The sequence below is a fragment of the Stegostoma tigrinum genome, chromosome 29 (genome assembly GCF_030684315.1).
Source record: "Stegostoma tigrinum isolate sSteTig4 chromosome 29, sSteTig4.hap1, whole genome shotgun sequence".
In the NCBI taxonomy this organism is placed as follows: domain Eukaryota; kingdom Metazoa; phylum Chordata; class Chondrichthyes; order Orectolobiformes; family Stegostomatidae; genus Stegostoma; species Stegostoma tigrinum.
In genome coordinates this window covers 23,777,602-23,794,398 of record NC_081382.1, presented here as the reverse complement: position 1 = coordinate 23,794,398, position 16,797 = coordinate 23,777,602, and the positions used below count along the sequence as shown (strand labels likewise).

Below are 16,797 nucleotides of genomic sequence, written 5' to 3'. Positions count from 1 at the left end.
TTCTTAAGGGCTATGTTCTTGATTTCCAGGCTCACTGGTTCCTTCATTAGGTGATACAATCATTAGCTACAGTACCTTATGGATTTGCATTGATATAGTTTGCTACTTGGACTCTCACAGAAGCAGAATGTGAAGAAACCAGCAATAATCACCACTTTTCTATTAAACTTAAAGCCACAACACAGAAGGAAAACGTTAATTTCCTAGACAGCACAGGGCCTAAATTAGCACTAGAAGCAAACATCATTAAAAAATAACTGGCACACTTCAATGCACAAAACGTCATCCCTCTAAATATACCCCATGGATTGGTGAGGATGCAAATAGGCTATTGCATGTTTGTATCAAAAATGGTCACAGTACCTCATGTAATTCATAATGTGCAAAAAATGTGATAACACATAAATGCAATATTCATGAAATGAAATTTCAATATTAAATAATACAATAGACAGTATTCATTACAATCACATGCATTACATTCCCTTCGTGTTGTTGTTCCTGAATTCCTGCAACTTTCATCTCGATTCATTAACTCAATTTTCATGTTTCCAATTAAGTCAGCGTTTCTTTCTTGAAAAGTTTTATGTTATTTTCTTCCCTTCGTGGCCTTCTTTCTTTCTCCCAATCCCAGCTCCTGTCCCTCTTCCCCCTCCCAATCCCAGCTTCTCTCTCTACTCCCCCCAAACCTAGCTTTATCCCCTCCCCCAGTACCAATTTCTTAATCCTTACTTTGCATCCTCACTGCTCAAGTATAAAGGAAACAGCAGAGAGATTTAAAAAGAAGTTCAGACAGCCACAATGAAATGTCCTTGGCGAGTAGGATTAAGGAGAATCCCAAGGCAGTTTATATGTATATTAAGAGCAAGAGTACAACTAGGGAAATGGCAGATCCAGTCAATAACAAAGGGAATGTGTAGCCAGAGGAAGTTGGTGAAGTCCCTAATGAATAAAGTTATAGAATTGTACAGCACAAAAACAGACCATTCAGTCCAACATGTCCATGCTGAGCAGATATCCTAAACTGATCTAGTCCCACTTTTTAGCATTTGGCCCATATCCTTCTATACCCTTCCTATTCATGTACCTATCCAGATACCTTTCTTAATTGTACTAGCCTCCATCACCTCCCTTGGCAGCTCATTCCAAAACAAGCACCACCATCTGTGTGAAAAAGTTGTCCCTTTGGTCCCTTTTAAATTTTTTCCTCTCTTACCTTAAATCCACGCTGTCTAGTTTTGGACTCCCCTACTCTGGGGAAAAGACCTTGATTATTCGCCCTATCGATGCCTCTCATGATTTTATGAACCTCTATGAGGTCACTGCTCAGACTCTGACCCTCCAGGGAAATTAATACTTTGCATTGGTATTCACCAAGCAGAAAGACTTGGATGATAGTAAGTTTAGAGAGGGGTTGTTAATGTTCTAAGCCACGTCAATATTAGGAAGGAGGAGCCATTGGTGAAATAACATCACAGAGGTTGGTATGCTGTCACCAAGTCATCCTTTATTTACACATTAAGAGTCCTTGACAAGTTCCTCAAAGCCAGCTCTCAGAGTGAACAGAATCTCTGATACTCCTGTTCTTATCTGTGAGACAAGACTCCCTGATTGGACCAGATTAACAGCCCCAGTCAGGGAACTCATTTTCTATGAGGTCCACCTGGTTGGCCTCGTTATAATGACTATATCTGTCCCCCTCTGAGTCCAAGGACATAGGCCGGTTCTTTTTATTGGAACTCTGCCTGCGGCTTTTAAGCACTGGGTCAGGTTCCTCCAACTCTGCCTCTGATCGGGGTGACACGTAACACAAAGTAGTGCACATCTTGTGCCCAAAGCATTTCAGAAGAAATTCATTTTCCTCTTCGGGTGGCAAAGGTGTTGTCACAGTGACTTCCACTGTGCCCATCTCACATTCCATGGTAACATCAATGCTTGACAAAGACAGAGAACCCATGGGTTTCAGAACAGTCAGAAAGGTAGTCGAGGAGCCAGGCATGTTTTGCTCCAACACCATTTGTGAGTTTGCAGCTTTCATGTGGTCCACATGCTTGTTGTGTACTGTTGCACTTACCTGAACTTGGTATATCTCTGGGCCTGACCTCACAACCAACGACTGCACCTCCCAGTCGCCAACCACTTCAACTCCCCCTCCCACTCCTTGGATGACATGTCCATCCTGAGCCTCCTCCCGTGTCACAACAATGTCACCCAAAGGTTGCAGGAACAGCACCTCATATTTCGCTTGGGAACACTGCAGCCCAATGGTATCAATGTTGACTTCGCAAGCTTCAAAATCCTCCCGCACGCCAAAACCAGCCCAGCTTGTCCACGTCTCCCTAACCTCTCTGACCTTTCTCCCACCTATCCACTCCTCCCACCTCAACCCCCACCCCCACATCCTACCTCCTACCAACCAGCCTCATCCCCACCTCCTTGACCTGTCCGTCTTCCCTGGACTGACCAACCCCCATCCTAACTCCCCACCTACACTCACTTTTGCTGGCTCCATCCCTGCTTCCTTGACCTGTCCTTCTCCTCTCCATCTATCTGCTCCTTTATCCATTTCCATCCACCACCACCCACCTCTATTTATTTCAGAATCCCCTTCCCCTCCCCCATTTCTGAAGAAGGGTCCAGACCCAAAACAGCAGCTTTCTTGCTCCTCTGATGCTGCTTGACCTGCTGTGTCATCCAGGTCTACACCTTGTTATCTCTGGAGTTACATAGACTATTTTTCTACCAGTCCCTCCACAACGTACTTAATTTCATGTTATGGAATTTTGATTTTGTTTGATTAAAATGAAGACTTTTGAGAAAATAATTAGTGAAAGATTCTTTCCACCATTTTGTGAATAAGGTCAGAAATCTCCTTCTTCAGGCATTAGCATTCAGGTGTTAGGAGAGAGGTTCTGAAAGCTTGTGTTTTCAAGTAAACCTGTTGGACTATAACCCAGTGTTGTGCTATTTTGTTCACCTCAGCACTTCCACATCATAGTTTGTGAATAAGACAGTAGGGAACATAAATTCATGATTATACTAGAAGAACAAAAGGGAAAGCTAGGCACACAGAGAATAATTGAGAACAGAAATGCTCTATCGCAAGGGGTAGTTGTATTAGACACTTGATAATGATTTAAAGAGGAATTGGATACTTTTCTAAAAGGACAATTAATGAAAGCAGGAAAAAGAGATTAGAGTGAACTACTTAAGCTGAATGGTCCTTCTGAGACGTAGAATTCTATGATTCTGTTGTTTCTGTATTTTCTTTTAAAAGTTTCATTCACATTTAGTTGGATGAACAATTCAACTCACTGTAAATTGGTGGGATTGTGTTTATGAGCCAAAGTGTGCTCCTGAATTTTCTGAAAGCTGTCACAATCCCTAGCTTCTGGTATCATTGTCACTCAACAGCCAAATTGTATAAGACTGATTCAGGAAAACATTAGTTTTTCAAACACATGGGCATCATACATTGCGAGAATGAATTAATATTTAGTGGCTAACTTGAAACTTTGTCTCATTCAAAGGCCACCTTTATATAGGTTTGTAAATGTAGCACTGAGAAAACGTTTCTGGGAAGAGGAAATGGAAAATAGGCTGTCAGTGGATATATTTTGTCACATTTCTTTAATAGTTGGAGCAAAGTGATTGCAGTTTCACTTTGCAATCATAATTGTGAAAATAAATATGTGGGATGGCACGGTGGCACAGTGGCCAGCACTGCTGCCTCACAGCACCAGGGACCCAGGTTCAATACCACCTTCAGCCAACTGTCTGTGTGGAGTTTGCACATTCTCCCCGTGTCTATGTGGGTTTCCTCTGGGTGCTCTGGTTTCCTCCCACAGTCTACAAATGTGCAGACTAGGTGGACTGGCTATGCTATATCCATAGTGTTTAGGAATAGGTGGGTTGTAGGGGGATAGGTCTTGGTGGGATGCTGCGATGGTCAGCATAGGCTTGTTAGGCCAAAAGGTCTATTTCCACACTGTAGGGATTCTATGATGTGGGCTATCAGCTATGAAATAAACAAAGCAGAGTCCCAGAATGTTGTCTTTGCCCCATGATTGGTATAAAATAATCAGCTCAGTGAATTTTGCTCAGCAGTGTAGTGTTAGTGCTGCTGGCCAGGCCTGTATTTATTGCACATCCCCAATTATATTTAAGAAGGTGGTGGTGAGCTGTCTTGTTGTACCACTGCAGGCCCAAAAGTGCATATACACCTACTGTGCTGTTAGGGCTGGAATTCCAGGGTATTGACCCAGCAGTGAAGGAACCCATATATACTTCCACATAAGGATGGTGAGAGACTTGTACAAGAACTTGCAAGTGATAGCATTCCCACATACCTGCTGCATAATTCTTCAAATTGAGAGTTTGGAAGATGCTCTGAAAGGAACATTGACCAGTTGTTAGTGCATCTTGTAGATGGTACACACACCTGACGGTGATATGGAACAAGAGTTCATTTGAGGGCATCTGCCAATCAAATAACTTGTTTTATTTGGGATGACATTAAGCATCATGAGTTTTGTTGGGGCTGCATGCATCCAAAAATGGGATGTATCCCATTACACTGCTTATTTGGGCTTTGTAGATAGTGGGCAGGCTTCGGTGAAACAGGAGGTGAGTTACTCATTGCTAAATTCCCAGCCACTGCTCTGTACCTGTAGCTACAATAATTATTTGGCTTGGATCCAGTCAGGTTTCTGGTTGAGGGTATGCCAATAGTGAAAATTCAGTGATGGTAATCTCATTGTTTGTCTAGATTAGATCGTCAGATTCTCTGTCTTGTTGGTGATGATCATTGCCTGGGACTTGTATGTTGAACGTTACTTGTTAGGCTTGAATGTTCTCCACTTGCTGCTTTTTGGTATGGACTGCTTCATGATCTATTAATTGTGAGTGCAACTGAGCATTGTGTAATCACCATTCAACATCACCACCTCTGAACTGATGATAGGAAGTACATCACTCAACCAAAAATGGACAAGTCCAGGACAATATCCTGAAGAAGTCCTGCAGCAGGATACTTGGCTGAAATAAATGGCTTCCAGCAATTGCAGTCTGTTTCCCTTTGACTAGGGAGAAGAAAATATTTCCATGATTTCCACCAACAATAGTTTTACTAGAATTCTTCAATGCCACATGAAGTCAAATATGCTGCCTTAATTTCAAAGGCAGTCATTCTCACCTGACCTCTAGAATTCAGCTCTTTTGTCCACATTTGAAACAGGGCTACAGTGAGGTGTGGAGCTCGGTGATACTCTAACCTGAACATTAGTGAGCAGGTTATTACTGGGTAAGTGCCACTTGAGAGCACTGTTGAGGGCACCATCACTTTACTGCTGATTGTGAATGGCTGGATCAATAGGTCAGTAAATGATCAATTTGGATTTCTCCTGCACTTTGCGATCACAAGCAAACTGGGGAATTTTCCATTTTATTAGGTAGCTATTATTGTGGTCCTGAAGAAACTCGCCTAGTTCTGTCTGTAGTGTTACAGCTGGGATATTGTCAGGGCCCAAATAACCTTTCCTGTCTTCAGCATTTTCAGCTGCTCCTGGATGTCACATGGTATCAATTGCACTGTCTGAAGACCGAGATCTATGATGCTGGAGATCTCCCCTTGGCAGCCCTTCCTGAAGAGATTTGCAAACACTTCAGCTTTGTCAGTTGTGCTGACATGCCAGTCTCTACCATGTTGCCAGTGAGGATAGTTATGGAGCTGCCTCCTCCCTTTAGTTATTTTATTGTCCACCGTCATTTATGACTAGTTGTTGCAGAGGGTTGACCTTGTCTGTTGGTTGCTTAGCGTTGCAAAGCATGCCATTTGAACTTTCATTTAGTTTTCCTGCCTATTCCAAGTTTAGACTGCCATTTATACTTGTGTTTTCTCTTTCTGGAAACTGCTGATATTAACGTAATTTCTAAGCATAACAGGGACAACAGATGAGGTGCCCATGTAGACAAATTGGCAAGCTCATATTGTCAGCTGTTACTGGTTAGCTACAGACTACCCTGACAAAAATTATGACAATGATTTCAGTTGGTTTCGTAATGGTTTTCTGGTGGTTACGTGTATGTGTAATGAATAAGGATGATTTCAAACTAGGGAGATTTTTTTTAACACCTTTGGGCCAGTATTATTGAACAAAATGTTCTGAACAAAAGATTCTCTCAGGGGTACTTCAATGTGGTAATGAATATTTTGATAGCCTTTTCTTAAATATAAATCTGTGTGCAAAAGGGATAGTAATTACTGAATCCTAGATCTGGAACCGTTATTACAAGATACTAAAGGTCAGATTGGACCAACATCTCTATTTCTCCAAAGTAAATATTAACATTGAGACAAACACAAGGTGCCAAAGTATTATTTCAACTAGGATTAATGTACACAGTTTTGACATAACCATTCTGCAAAATATTTCTGTAAGAAGCATAGCTAAATTGCAGTATGACTGGTACATTTAATTTTTTTACATCTTACAGCAGAAATTACCTTTGTAGCCAGGAGGACAGACACATAAGTATTGATCCACATCATGGATGCACGTGGCTCCATTTCTGCATGGTCTGGACGCACATTCGTTGATGTCAATTTCACAGTTTGGCCCTTGATATCCAGGAACACAGAAGCATTTATATTCATTTCTCCCTTCAAGGCACAGAGCTCCATTTAAACAAGGATTTGATGCACAATCGTCAATATCGTTTTCACAGTTGATCCCTGTGTAACCAGGTTGACAATCACAGGTATAATTCCCAATTCCATCCAAGCAGGTTCCATTGTTCATACAGGAGTTTGTAAGGCATTCATTCGTTTCCGTTGTGCAGTTTTCCCCTTCATATCCTGGAGAACACAGGCAATTGTATCCATTCACTCTATCTATGCATTCAACATGAACTCCTCGGCAAGGATTGCTCTCACATTCATTTATGTTAATGTTGCACAGAGTACCTCCAAACCCAGGTAAGCAGGTGCAGTTGTACAGCAGGCTTCCTGGTGTACTCTGGCAGGTGCTGTTATTCATGCATAGGTTAAAATGACAGGCATCAAGCTGTATTTCACAATTCTTCCCTGCATACATCACAGGATACTGTTGACACTGACAGACGTAGTCATTTAGTCCTTCAACACAAATTCCACCATTCTTGCATGGTTGTGATGAGCACTGGCCGATGTCTGGAGAACATAAATTACCTGTATAATTTAAAAAAGTAATATCTTATCAATATATTTAGATGAAATTAATGTCCAGTTGCCTGTGTTAAATCATGTAATATTGAAGGTCAGATACATTAATTTTTAAGCAACTAATCTTGGCACACAGATGTGGAGAGGCTATTTCCCCTTGTAGGACTAGAGGGCATAATCTCAGAGTAAGGGGTCAAACATTTAAGGCTAGGCTGAGGAGGAATTTCTTCTTTCAGTGGGAAGTGAACCCATGGAACTATTTACCACAGCAGGGTGGCATGGCTGGGTCATAAAGCTATATTTGTCTGCCCATCCATAAAGCTCCTCATGCTTCGATTGTTTCAGTCATCTTACAGATAATAAATAATGTATGTTTGGTTGAAGGTCCAGACATCCATTACACAACTGAATCAGCTAAACTGAAGGAAAAGCATTTCTTGATTGATAGATCCAGCCCTATGCCCCACACTGTCAATTGCACAATGTTTAGTTACGCAAGATGAAGAGATTTCAAGTGCTCAGCAACTTCTGTTTTGATATTTCAAAGGGTATGGGCAATTGATAATTTTATTGTGTAGAGTGGGTGGGTTTAGGCCAGTGTGGACTTGTTGGGCCAAAGGGCCTGTTTCTACATACTGTAGGGATTCTATCATATTAACAAAACTTTTTTAAAGAAGTGGAAAGGTGTGAATGAATTACTTTTTATCAAACATATTTAAATATATTTTATTGTTGCTGTAGAGTTTATTGGTTCTACATACAGTGGTTGAACAGCTTTTCTATATTAATTGGCTTGGAAGGTATGAAAGACCATTGTGGTGTAGGAGTGCACAGGCTAGAGAATGAGGTGAAACTTGACAGGTGTGTAGAACGTCTTTCAAACAGTTCTCTCATAGAACATAGAACAAGACAGTGCGGAACAGGCCCTTCGGTTCTCGATGTTGCACCGACCTGTGAACTAATCTAAGCCCCTCTCCCTACACTATCCCGTCATCATCCAGACAATCCTCTGAGATGCCATGAATGACACTTGGAAAAGCTGGCCCAACCCCTTGAAAATTCCAGGGATGTTGATCACCACTATGGAGCTGGTCAAGTCAGGAGCGCAGGGTATGGGCTAACAAACTGAACTAGTTCACACTCTTAAAGGCCACTACAAAACATTGGTGGATACAGGGTAGGGGGTTGGGTCCCTCAGAATCAGGCTCTGAATGCTACACACTTTACCCCTCCCAGAGTGTCGCTGACTCTGAGAAAGTCCAGCCCACAATTTCAGTATAACTCCTGCATTTACGCAGAATAGGCCAGACAATTGGGAAAGACCTATCTTGATAGTGCTGTAATCTCTCAATAAACTGTATTTAATTTCAATTTGGAGCAGCAATAAACTCAAAATGCTTCTGTTGCCTGCGCAGATCTTTATGCCCTCCCACACATTGTCACAAATACAGAAGCCAGTCTTAGCACCAACATTTGCATTCAGTGATCACATTTGCTTTTTATTTTGTCTGGATCGATATATAGAATGCCTTGGGGGAAGCAGACTATTTTACCATTTCATTTTGCATCAAACACACCTCCTCACATTTCAACAAAGGATGGTCATGGTCTTTGAAGTCACTTAAAATTTATTCCACTTGCCCATTCCTGGCAAAAGGAAGATGGATGAGGCAGCAGAGTAAGTGACCATAATTAACCCTGCAGTTACATTGCACAATGGTCAAAAAAAAATCCATAGCAACAGGGGAGAGAAGATCTACAGTATCTGTGGTTTACAAATAGAGGTCTCTGAATCTAAACTAGTTAAGCTAGACTATTGTCTCATGTACACTGCACAACCAGGCCACGTTAGTCAAATATATGAGCTAAATCATTGCACTTTCTGAATCTTAAGCTGGATACATCTCCTAAACTGCAAATGAATTCTTACTATCTCTGAAAATCAAATGTGTTGCTTCAGGAAACATTAATGTATATTTAAATGAGCTATATTTGGAAATATGTTAGTGATATACCAGGTTGACAATCACAACTATTATTTCCAATTATGGTAACACAGTTAAATGCACAAAACTGTTATAAATGCAATGTGTCATATTCCCGCCTTAAGGACATTCAATCATTTAAGATAAAAAAAAGGTACATCTCAAATTCATGTGCAAATGGCAAAATGAAGTTTCGCTAAATCTTACATAATTTAAAAAGCAAATTTATTTTATGTGCCTCTTGTCCATTTTTAGCATGCAATATGCTTTAAAACTGTTACCTGTCATTAGCTGTTTAGAGTCCCCTGCCCCCTGTTGTGCTATTGTAAAATTGCACTCCACATATGAATGAGAATGGCAAGTTTCACTCTTTATTGTAATGCATATTGTGCCACATCAATAAGAATGTGCTCTCCTTTCACGACCTTGCCTTTTTGTGAACGTTCTGTAAAAAGTACAACCCTCAGTGATTGAAGTACAGCAACATGTTAGGTATCATGAATGCAGAGCTAGCTGAACTTTTGTGTACAAAATAACGAGCCTAGTGTTCATTTGGGATTTCTGGCTAACTGTTGTGAAATCTGCAATTTGTTCATTATAGACAATACTGCTCGGTTGTGCTTCAGAGTTGTCTTAAAAACAATGTAATGTGGATGAAAAAAAGAAGTGATCAGCGTGTGATTTTCTGATATGTGCTCCCAGCAGGTCACAGTCCTGTAAGTGCAGTTTTGTAAAATCATCGTTTATTCTCTGTACCAGTTTTATTTATGTAATAACTATAGCAAGCTTTTTTTTAACCATTTTGCACGTTTTGTTTAACAGATTTCCATCCGGTTATGGCCAGAATAATGAGCGAATACACTGCTCAAATAATAACATGTACAGTAATATGTATTCTGGGCTGCTTAAAGGACAGTAATTTCTTAGCAATGGCAAAGAAATGTTCTAAATCGTGACTGTCGAGTCTGGGAATGATTTTGAGACATTTTATCATGTAAACTTTAAAGAATTCTCATCAAATCTTATCTTCTGCTGTTTTAAATGAAACACTAACTCTCATCCATTTTCAATTTATTAACCCCTCTTAAATTAGCAGGAATTTGACATGAACTCAATAATATCACACATGGTCATTTCCAGGATCAAACACAAGCATGTTACAATTAATATTTAGCTATCCACTATGCACAAAGTCTTAATACCATTCTGTTTTTCAAAATACTATGTATTTAATTACACACATATCATATATATGTGTATGCATGCAGTGCCTGGGGAGGTGGTGTTAAAGCTTTAGGCTTCTTTTTGTGAGTCACTGTTTACTTAAGTTGACATTAACAGCCAAATCTGACAGTGTCCTTGAAAGGTGATATTGCTCACACAAAAGGAATAGTGTCACCGGAAATTTATTATATTTTTATTCACTCATGGGTTGTGGACATCGCTGGCTGGGCCAGCATTTCTTGCCCATCCTTAGTTGCCCTGCAGAAGGTGGTGGTGAGCTGCGTTCTTGAACTGCTGCAGTCCTTGTGCTATGAGTTGACCCACAACACCACTAAAGATGGAGTTTCAGGGTTTTGACCCAGCAACAGTGAAGATTAGTGATATATTTCTAAGTCAGGATGGTGAGTGGCTTGGAGGGGAACTTGAAGGTTGTGATGTTCCTGTGTATCTGCTGCCCTCGTTCTTCTAGGTGAAGTGGGTTTGGAAGGTGATTACAGACAATGAGAACTGCAGATGCTGGAGAATCCAAGATAACAAAGTGTGAAGCTGGATGAACATAGCAGGCCAAGCAGCATCTCAGGAGCACAAAAGCTGACGTTTTGGCCCTAGACCTTTCATCAGATCCTTCATCATCACCCTCTGAAGAAGGGTCTAGGGCTGAAATGTCAGCTTTTGTGCTCCTGGAGATGCTGCTTGGCCTGCTGTGTTCATCCAGCTTCACACTTTTTTATCGTGGGTTTGGAAGGTGCTGTCTAAGGATCTTTGGTGAATTTCAGCACTGTATCTTGTAGATGGTTCACATTGCTGCTACTAAGCATCGGTGGTGAAGGGAGTGGATGTTTGTGGAGTGATGCCCATTAAGCGGGTTGTGTTGTTTTGGATGGTGTCAAACATTTTGAATGCTGTTGGGGCTGCCTCCATCCAGGGCAAGTGGGGAGTATTCCATCACACTCCAGACTTGTGCCTTGTCAATGATGGACAGGCTTTAGGGAGCCAGGAGATGAGTTACTTGCCACAGTATTCCTAGCCTTCTCAAAATCTTCTCAAAAAATTTCTAGCCTCTGAATTGATCTTGTAGCCATTGTGTTTACATGGTTAATCCAGCAGTGACTCTGGTCAATAGTAACTCCCAGTGGGGGATTCAGTGATGGTAACACCAGGGATCAAGAGCGTGGTGATTAAATTGCCTGGTATTTGTATGGTTTGAATGTTACTTGCCAATACCCAAGCCTGGGTATTGTCATCGATAAAAAACCCCATTTCTGACCTTATGAAGGTAGGTCATTGATGTAGCAACTGAAGATGGTTAGGCCGAGGACACTGCCCTGAGGAACTCCTGGAGAGATGTCCTGAAGGTGAGATGACTGGCCTCAAAAAACCACAAACATCTTCCTACGAGCCAGGTATGACACCAACAAGTGGGGAGAGTTTGCCCCCAAATACCCATTGATTCCAGTTTGGTTTGGGATCCTTAATGTCACACTCAGTCAAATGTGGCCTTGATGTCAAGGGCTGTCTCATTCACGTCACCCCTGGAATTCCGCTGTTTCGTCCATGTTTGAACCAAGGCTGTAATGAGGTCAGGAGCTGAATGGCCCTGGTGGAACCCAAAATAGACGTCACTGAGCAGGCTATTTCTGATCAGATGCTGCTTGATAGCAATGTTGATGACACCTTCCACCACTTTACTGATGATCGAGAGTAGACTGATGGGGCGCTAATTGGCCGGATTGGATTTGTCCTGTTTTTTATGCACAGGACGTCACTTGGCAATTCTCCCCATTGCCAGGGAGATGCTAGTGTAGTAACAGTTCTGGAAGAGCTTGGAAGGGGAGCAGCAAGCTCTGGAGCACAAGTTTTCAGTACTATTGTTGGAATGTTGTCAGGACCCGTAGCCTTTGCAGTATCCACCCTCCAACCATTTCTTGGTATTACGTCGAGTGAATAAAATTGGCTAAAGACTGGTATCTGTAATGCTGGGGACCACTGGTGGAGGGCGAGATGGATTATTCAGTTGGCATTTCCAGTTGAATATTTTTGCAAATGCTTCAGCCTTAATGTTGCACTAGTGTGCTAGACTGCTCCATCATTGAGGAATGGGACACTTGTGGTGCCTCCTCTTCCAGTGAGTTGTGTAATTGTCTACCACCATTTACAACTGGATGTGGCAGGACTGCAGAGGTTAGACCTGATCCATTAGTTGTAGGATTGCTTAGCTCTTTCACTTGCTGCTTATGCCATTCAGTACACAAGTAGCCCTGTTTGGTAACTTCACCAGCCTACTCTTTCCGTTGAACGTTATCTTCTGACAATTGACATTTCAAACTGAGCTGAGTAATCGTAAGATCTACACAATATTCTATTTGAGTCATTTTAGAACAGTTGAGTTAGAATTCCATGTGAAATCCTGACACATTGTCCATGTTAAATGCTTCAAGACCTCACCAACTGTTTGACTCAGTTATGATCACATCAGTAATTTACTTACAAATTTGGAGCAGCTCACATGTCAGAGGGACTCGAAATCCGGAAACTCAGCAAGAAATCTATCTAATGGAGGTAAATTGAGAAGACAGGCAGGCAATCCTGAGAAGGGCCATTGTGAGTCAAACGTCCCAAGAATCCAGTTTTGCCAAGCCAGGAGGAGTTTAATCAACTCCCCTCACCTTTTCAAAATTCATTGACAAAGGTTTCTTTTTTAATAATAAATTTGCTAAGCAGAAACTCAGAACATTTGTAATTTAAAATTACATCATCATCCTATTGTCGTAGCAGGGCTCCAATTTGAATGGGCTAATGAAGCTTTCACCAATTTCAAGGCCACAATCAAAATAACAGATCTGAAGGATATTGAGAATAAGGTAGAAGGTGCTGCCATGCTACCTTAATTGCCCTTCTGCCTGGCAGAGCAGATGAAAATCAATCCAATCATATTCTGGTCATGCTGTAGTCTAACACAGACAAAGACTGCGAATCCATACCAGCCTGCTGCATGTCCTAATGAATGCAGCACACAAACCCCTCATAAAACCAGTTACAGCTACCAACACCAATTTATAGTTTATAAAAGTATAAAACAAAATGAGAAAATATAGAGCTGATCACATCGTATTTGTTAATGGTTATGGTCCCAAAATAAATTGCTTGTTCCTGAATCATTCTCTGGCCTGGGGTTATTTTATTGAAAAAAAAACTTAAAATAACATGACAGTATTACTGTGTGAAAACCTCTGCTACAAAAATGACAGAAGAGAAAATGTGACAATCTAATATTGGGAGCAGGTTATGAAATAACTAATTGGGAATGAGTTTAAAGCAGGCTGTTTTGCTGTTGCTGACTGCAATGCTTTGCAAGTTATACTTAAAAAAAAATCGTTGGTTGGTATGTGCAATATTTATTACAAATTCTGAACTGCCTTTGAGAAGATAGTGCATTGCCTTGAACTGCCGCAGTCCACATGGTGTAGTTACGCTTGACATGGGTATCAGGGAGGCAGTTCCAAGACTTTATCCCAGTAACAGTGAAGAAACAGCAAATAAAGAGTCAAAGCAGGATGATGTGTAATTTGGGAGGTTGACTTGGAGCAGACGTTCCCATGCATCCTCTGCCCTTGATCTCAAGGGTATGCAAGTTGGGGAATTAGAAAGTCCAGTGAATGAACCTCATTGAGTTGCTGCATTGCATCTTCTAGCTGACACACACTTCTCCACTGTGACTGCTTATGGTGTCTGATAGGGTGGCAATCAGTGACCAGCTTTGAGCTGGATATTGTCAAGCTTTCCGAGTGTTGTTGGAGCTGCGCTTACTTAGGGCAAGTGGAGAGAATGCCATCACAATGCTGACTGTGTAACTGGTTGACAGGTTTTGAGGATTCAGTAGTTGAGTTATTTGCAGCACAATTCACAGCATATCTTTTGCTCTGATATGCTGTACTCCTTCATCCATTAGTGTTTGTTCTTCTGTTGTTTATTTAATTTCTCACCACCATTCGTAACTTGATCCAACCCATTAGTTGTGACATTACGTAGTTTTGTCTCCAGTACATAGCAACTACTTAGCATGCATCTAATCCTGTGCTGCAGCTTGACCAAGTTCCCATGTTGTTGCCATCTAAAGAAGTATGAGGCTCTCATATGCGTTTGCACGAATTATCACAGATTAAGTTGCAATTTACAGCCTCATCAGTTCTGTAAGAACAGACGGTAAGAAAAAAAGTTACCTCCTGCAGCTTGCTTTCATTTCTCAATTTTTTGTTATTTGTTTAAGGGATGCAAGTGTCACTGGCTCAGTCAGAATTTATTGCCCAGGGAGCTTTTGAGAGTCATCCACACTGTTGTCTGTATGGAGTCACATGTAGGGCAAATCAGGTAAGGCTGGTATTGAATTCCTTCCCTAAAGGGCATTAGTGAGCCAAATGGGTTTTTACTGACAACTGCCTAACTATTTATTCCATTTTTTAATTGAATTCAAAATTCACCATCTACCATGGTGGGATTTGAACCCATGTCCCCAGAGCATTAATTTGGCCTCAGAATTACTAGCCCCGTGACATTACCATTACGCCACCATTTCACCACTTGAAAGTATACTTTGTGAGGATGTGATGGTGAACAATTAATCTATTTATCTCAGTATCCAGATGATGTCAATACACAAGAGTTGCAATTCCTTCATAATGCTATCTAGGTTTCTTAATAATATTGTTAGCTAAGGATTTCTTCTTATTTTCAGATGTGAAGATTTACACAAATGAGATTTTAAACAGCAAATGTTAACAACCAATACAGCTAACGTCATTACAAGGAACTAAAGCTGTAGCCATGAGCTGTCCTAGAGAAGTGGTTCAGGAAGGTTTTACAGAGATGTTAAAACTAATAACATACATGTTCATGTTAAAAGCAGGGCAGTATTGCTTTGTACTGACTGACTATTTTCTTTTAAGATGACAAAAAAATTCTTCATGCAAAAGATAGTGAGCCCACGGAATTTTCTACCACAGTCGGCTGTGGGGGCCAAGTCACTGAACATATTCGAGGAAGAAATAGATATATTTTTAGATTTTAAATGTATCAAGGAGTATGGAATGGGAATTGGAAATGTGTCATTGAGATAGATGACGATCCATAATTATACTGAATGGTGGGAGGAGGCTTAAAGGGCCGAATAGCTTACTCCTGCTCTTAGTTTCCAAGTTTCTATGCTTTTAAAATATATGTTCAAGCACATTACACATTTCCCTGCCAGGTATTTATCATGAAAATGTGTTTAATGCTCAAACCACTTTTATCCCATTTTAATTAGAGGAATGTTAGCAATATGGGAGAAGGAACCAAAACAATTTTGTTTTTATATTGAAGCCAATTTGATGGTGGTTTCCAGATTGGCAAAGACTATTATTGTTAGCAAGTGCTTTATGCTGGCTTAGTGGATCAATAGAAGTTATTCTGACCTTTTTAAGCATGTAAACTTTCTCACTTGCAGGAATCAAAGTATTTCTTTTTACGGAGGCCACCCTGGTAGAATAGAATAGATGAAAGGGAGTGATTGGAAATGTGAGGAATGGGTATCAAAGGAGCTGTACTCAAGGGCAATTTTAAAAAACAACCACCCAAATTAACCATTGCATTTACTAAATGAAGTAATATGTTGATCCTTTTTGAGTTTGTCAATGTAATATGGAAAGTTAAAACACTTACTGCACATATAATGATCTTTACATCACTCTATAAGTATTCTTCTCCAGCAAAGTTGGTTGTGGTAGTGTGTTTGTCAGTGAATTACTAAAGTGCTCAGTGATGGGTTTTACACCAGTTAACTGGCATGATCAGTCTTTGTCCAATATGACCCAGCGTCATTTGTATTTGCATTGTCTTATTTTGTCCTGTATGCTTTACTGTTCCCTCAGGATTCCGAGCTGGTGATTTATTTTCTGAGCTGCCAAAATGTAGCTAGAGTGTGACTGAAAACCTTCAGACAGCTACAGCAGAAGGAACTCCACAGAGCTCTCTTCAAACAACTGGTCAAACTAAGAGCTCCACCCTTTTTCAAAATGATCAATCAATCTCTTTCACTAACAAGGGCATGGTAAAAACCATTATGTACGACAAAATCATTTTTTGACAGTTTTGATGAATGTTGAAGCTGTATTCCATTTTTGTTTAAGTCTTTGACTGCCTTCCTATACTGAGGTAAGCCACTCAGGGATATAATGTCAAGAGTACCAGTTACCATTATTATTGCACCCAAGTGGTCATTGGTGTTTAAGAGTTGACACCAAAGGTGGAATTTGTTTTTGGCAGATTGTCAGTTTTGTTGAGTTTCATGGAGTTTTTTTTTCCCCACGAGGCCCAGTGCATATTCTTGTGCTATTTTACCAAACTCACCTA

The 16,797-nt window shown here is 40.7% G+C and overlaps 1 protein-coding gene and 1 long non-coding RNA gene across 2 annotated transcripts in view; one reads left to right on the top strand and one right to left on the bottom strand.

Annotated features, from left to right (window-relative positions):
* Window positions 1–16,797, bottom strand: part of LOC125465260 (protein crumbs homolog 1-like) — a 175,965-nt gene that overhangs the window by 97,228 nt on the left and 61,940 nt on the right. The window contains exon 2 of the mRNA XM_059638411.1: window positions 6,506–7,207. Within this exon, the coding sequence (XP_059494394.1) occupies window positions 6,506–7,207 (702 nt within the window). The remainder of the gene's footprint in view (window positions 1–6,505; window positions 7,208–16,797) is intronic.
* LOC125465373 (uncharacterized) lies at window positions 9,807–16,510 on the top strand. Its single transcript, XR_007250228.1, has 3 exons — window positions 9,807–9,902; window positions 14,678–14,778; window positions 16,317–16,510. It is a non-coding gene; the product is annotated as an uncharacterized LOC125465373 (long non-coding RNA).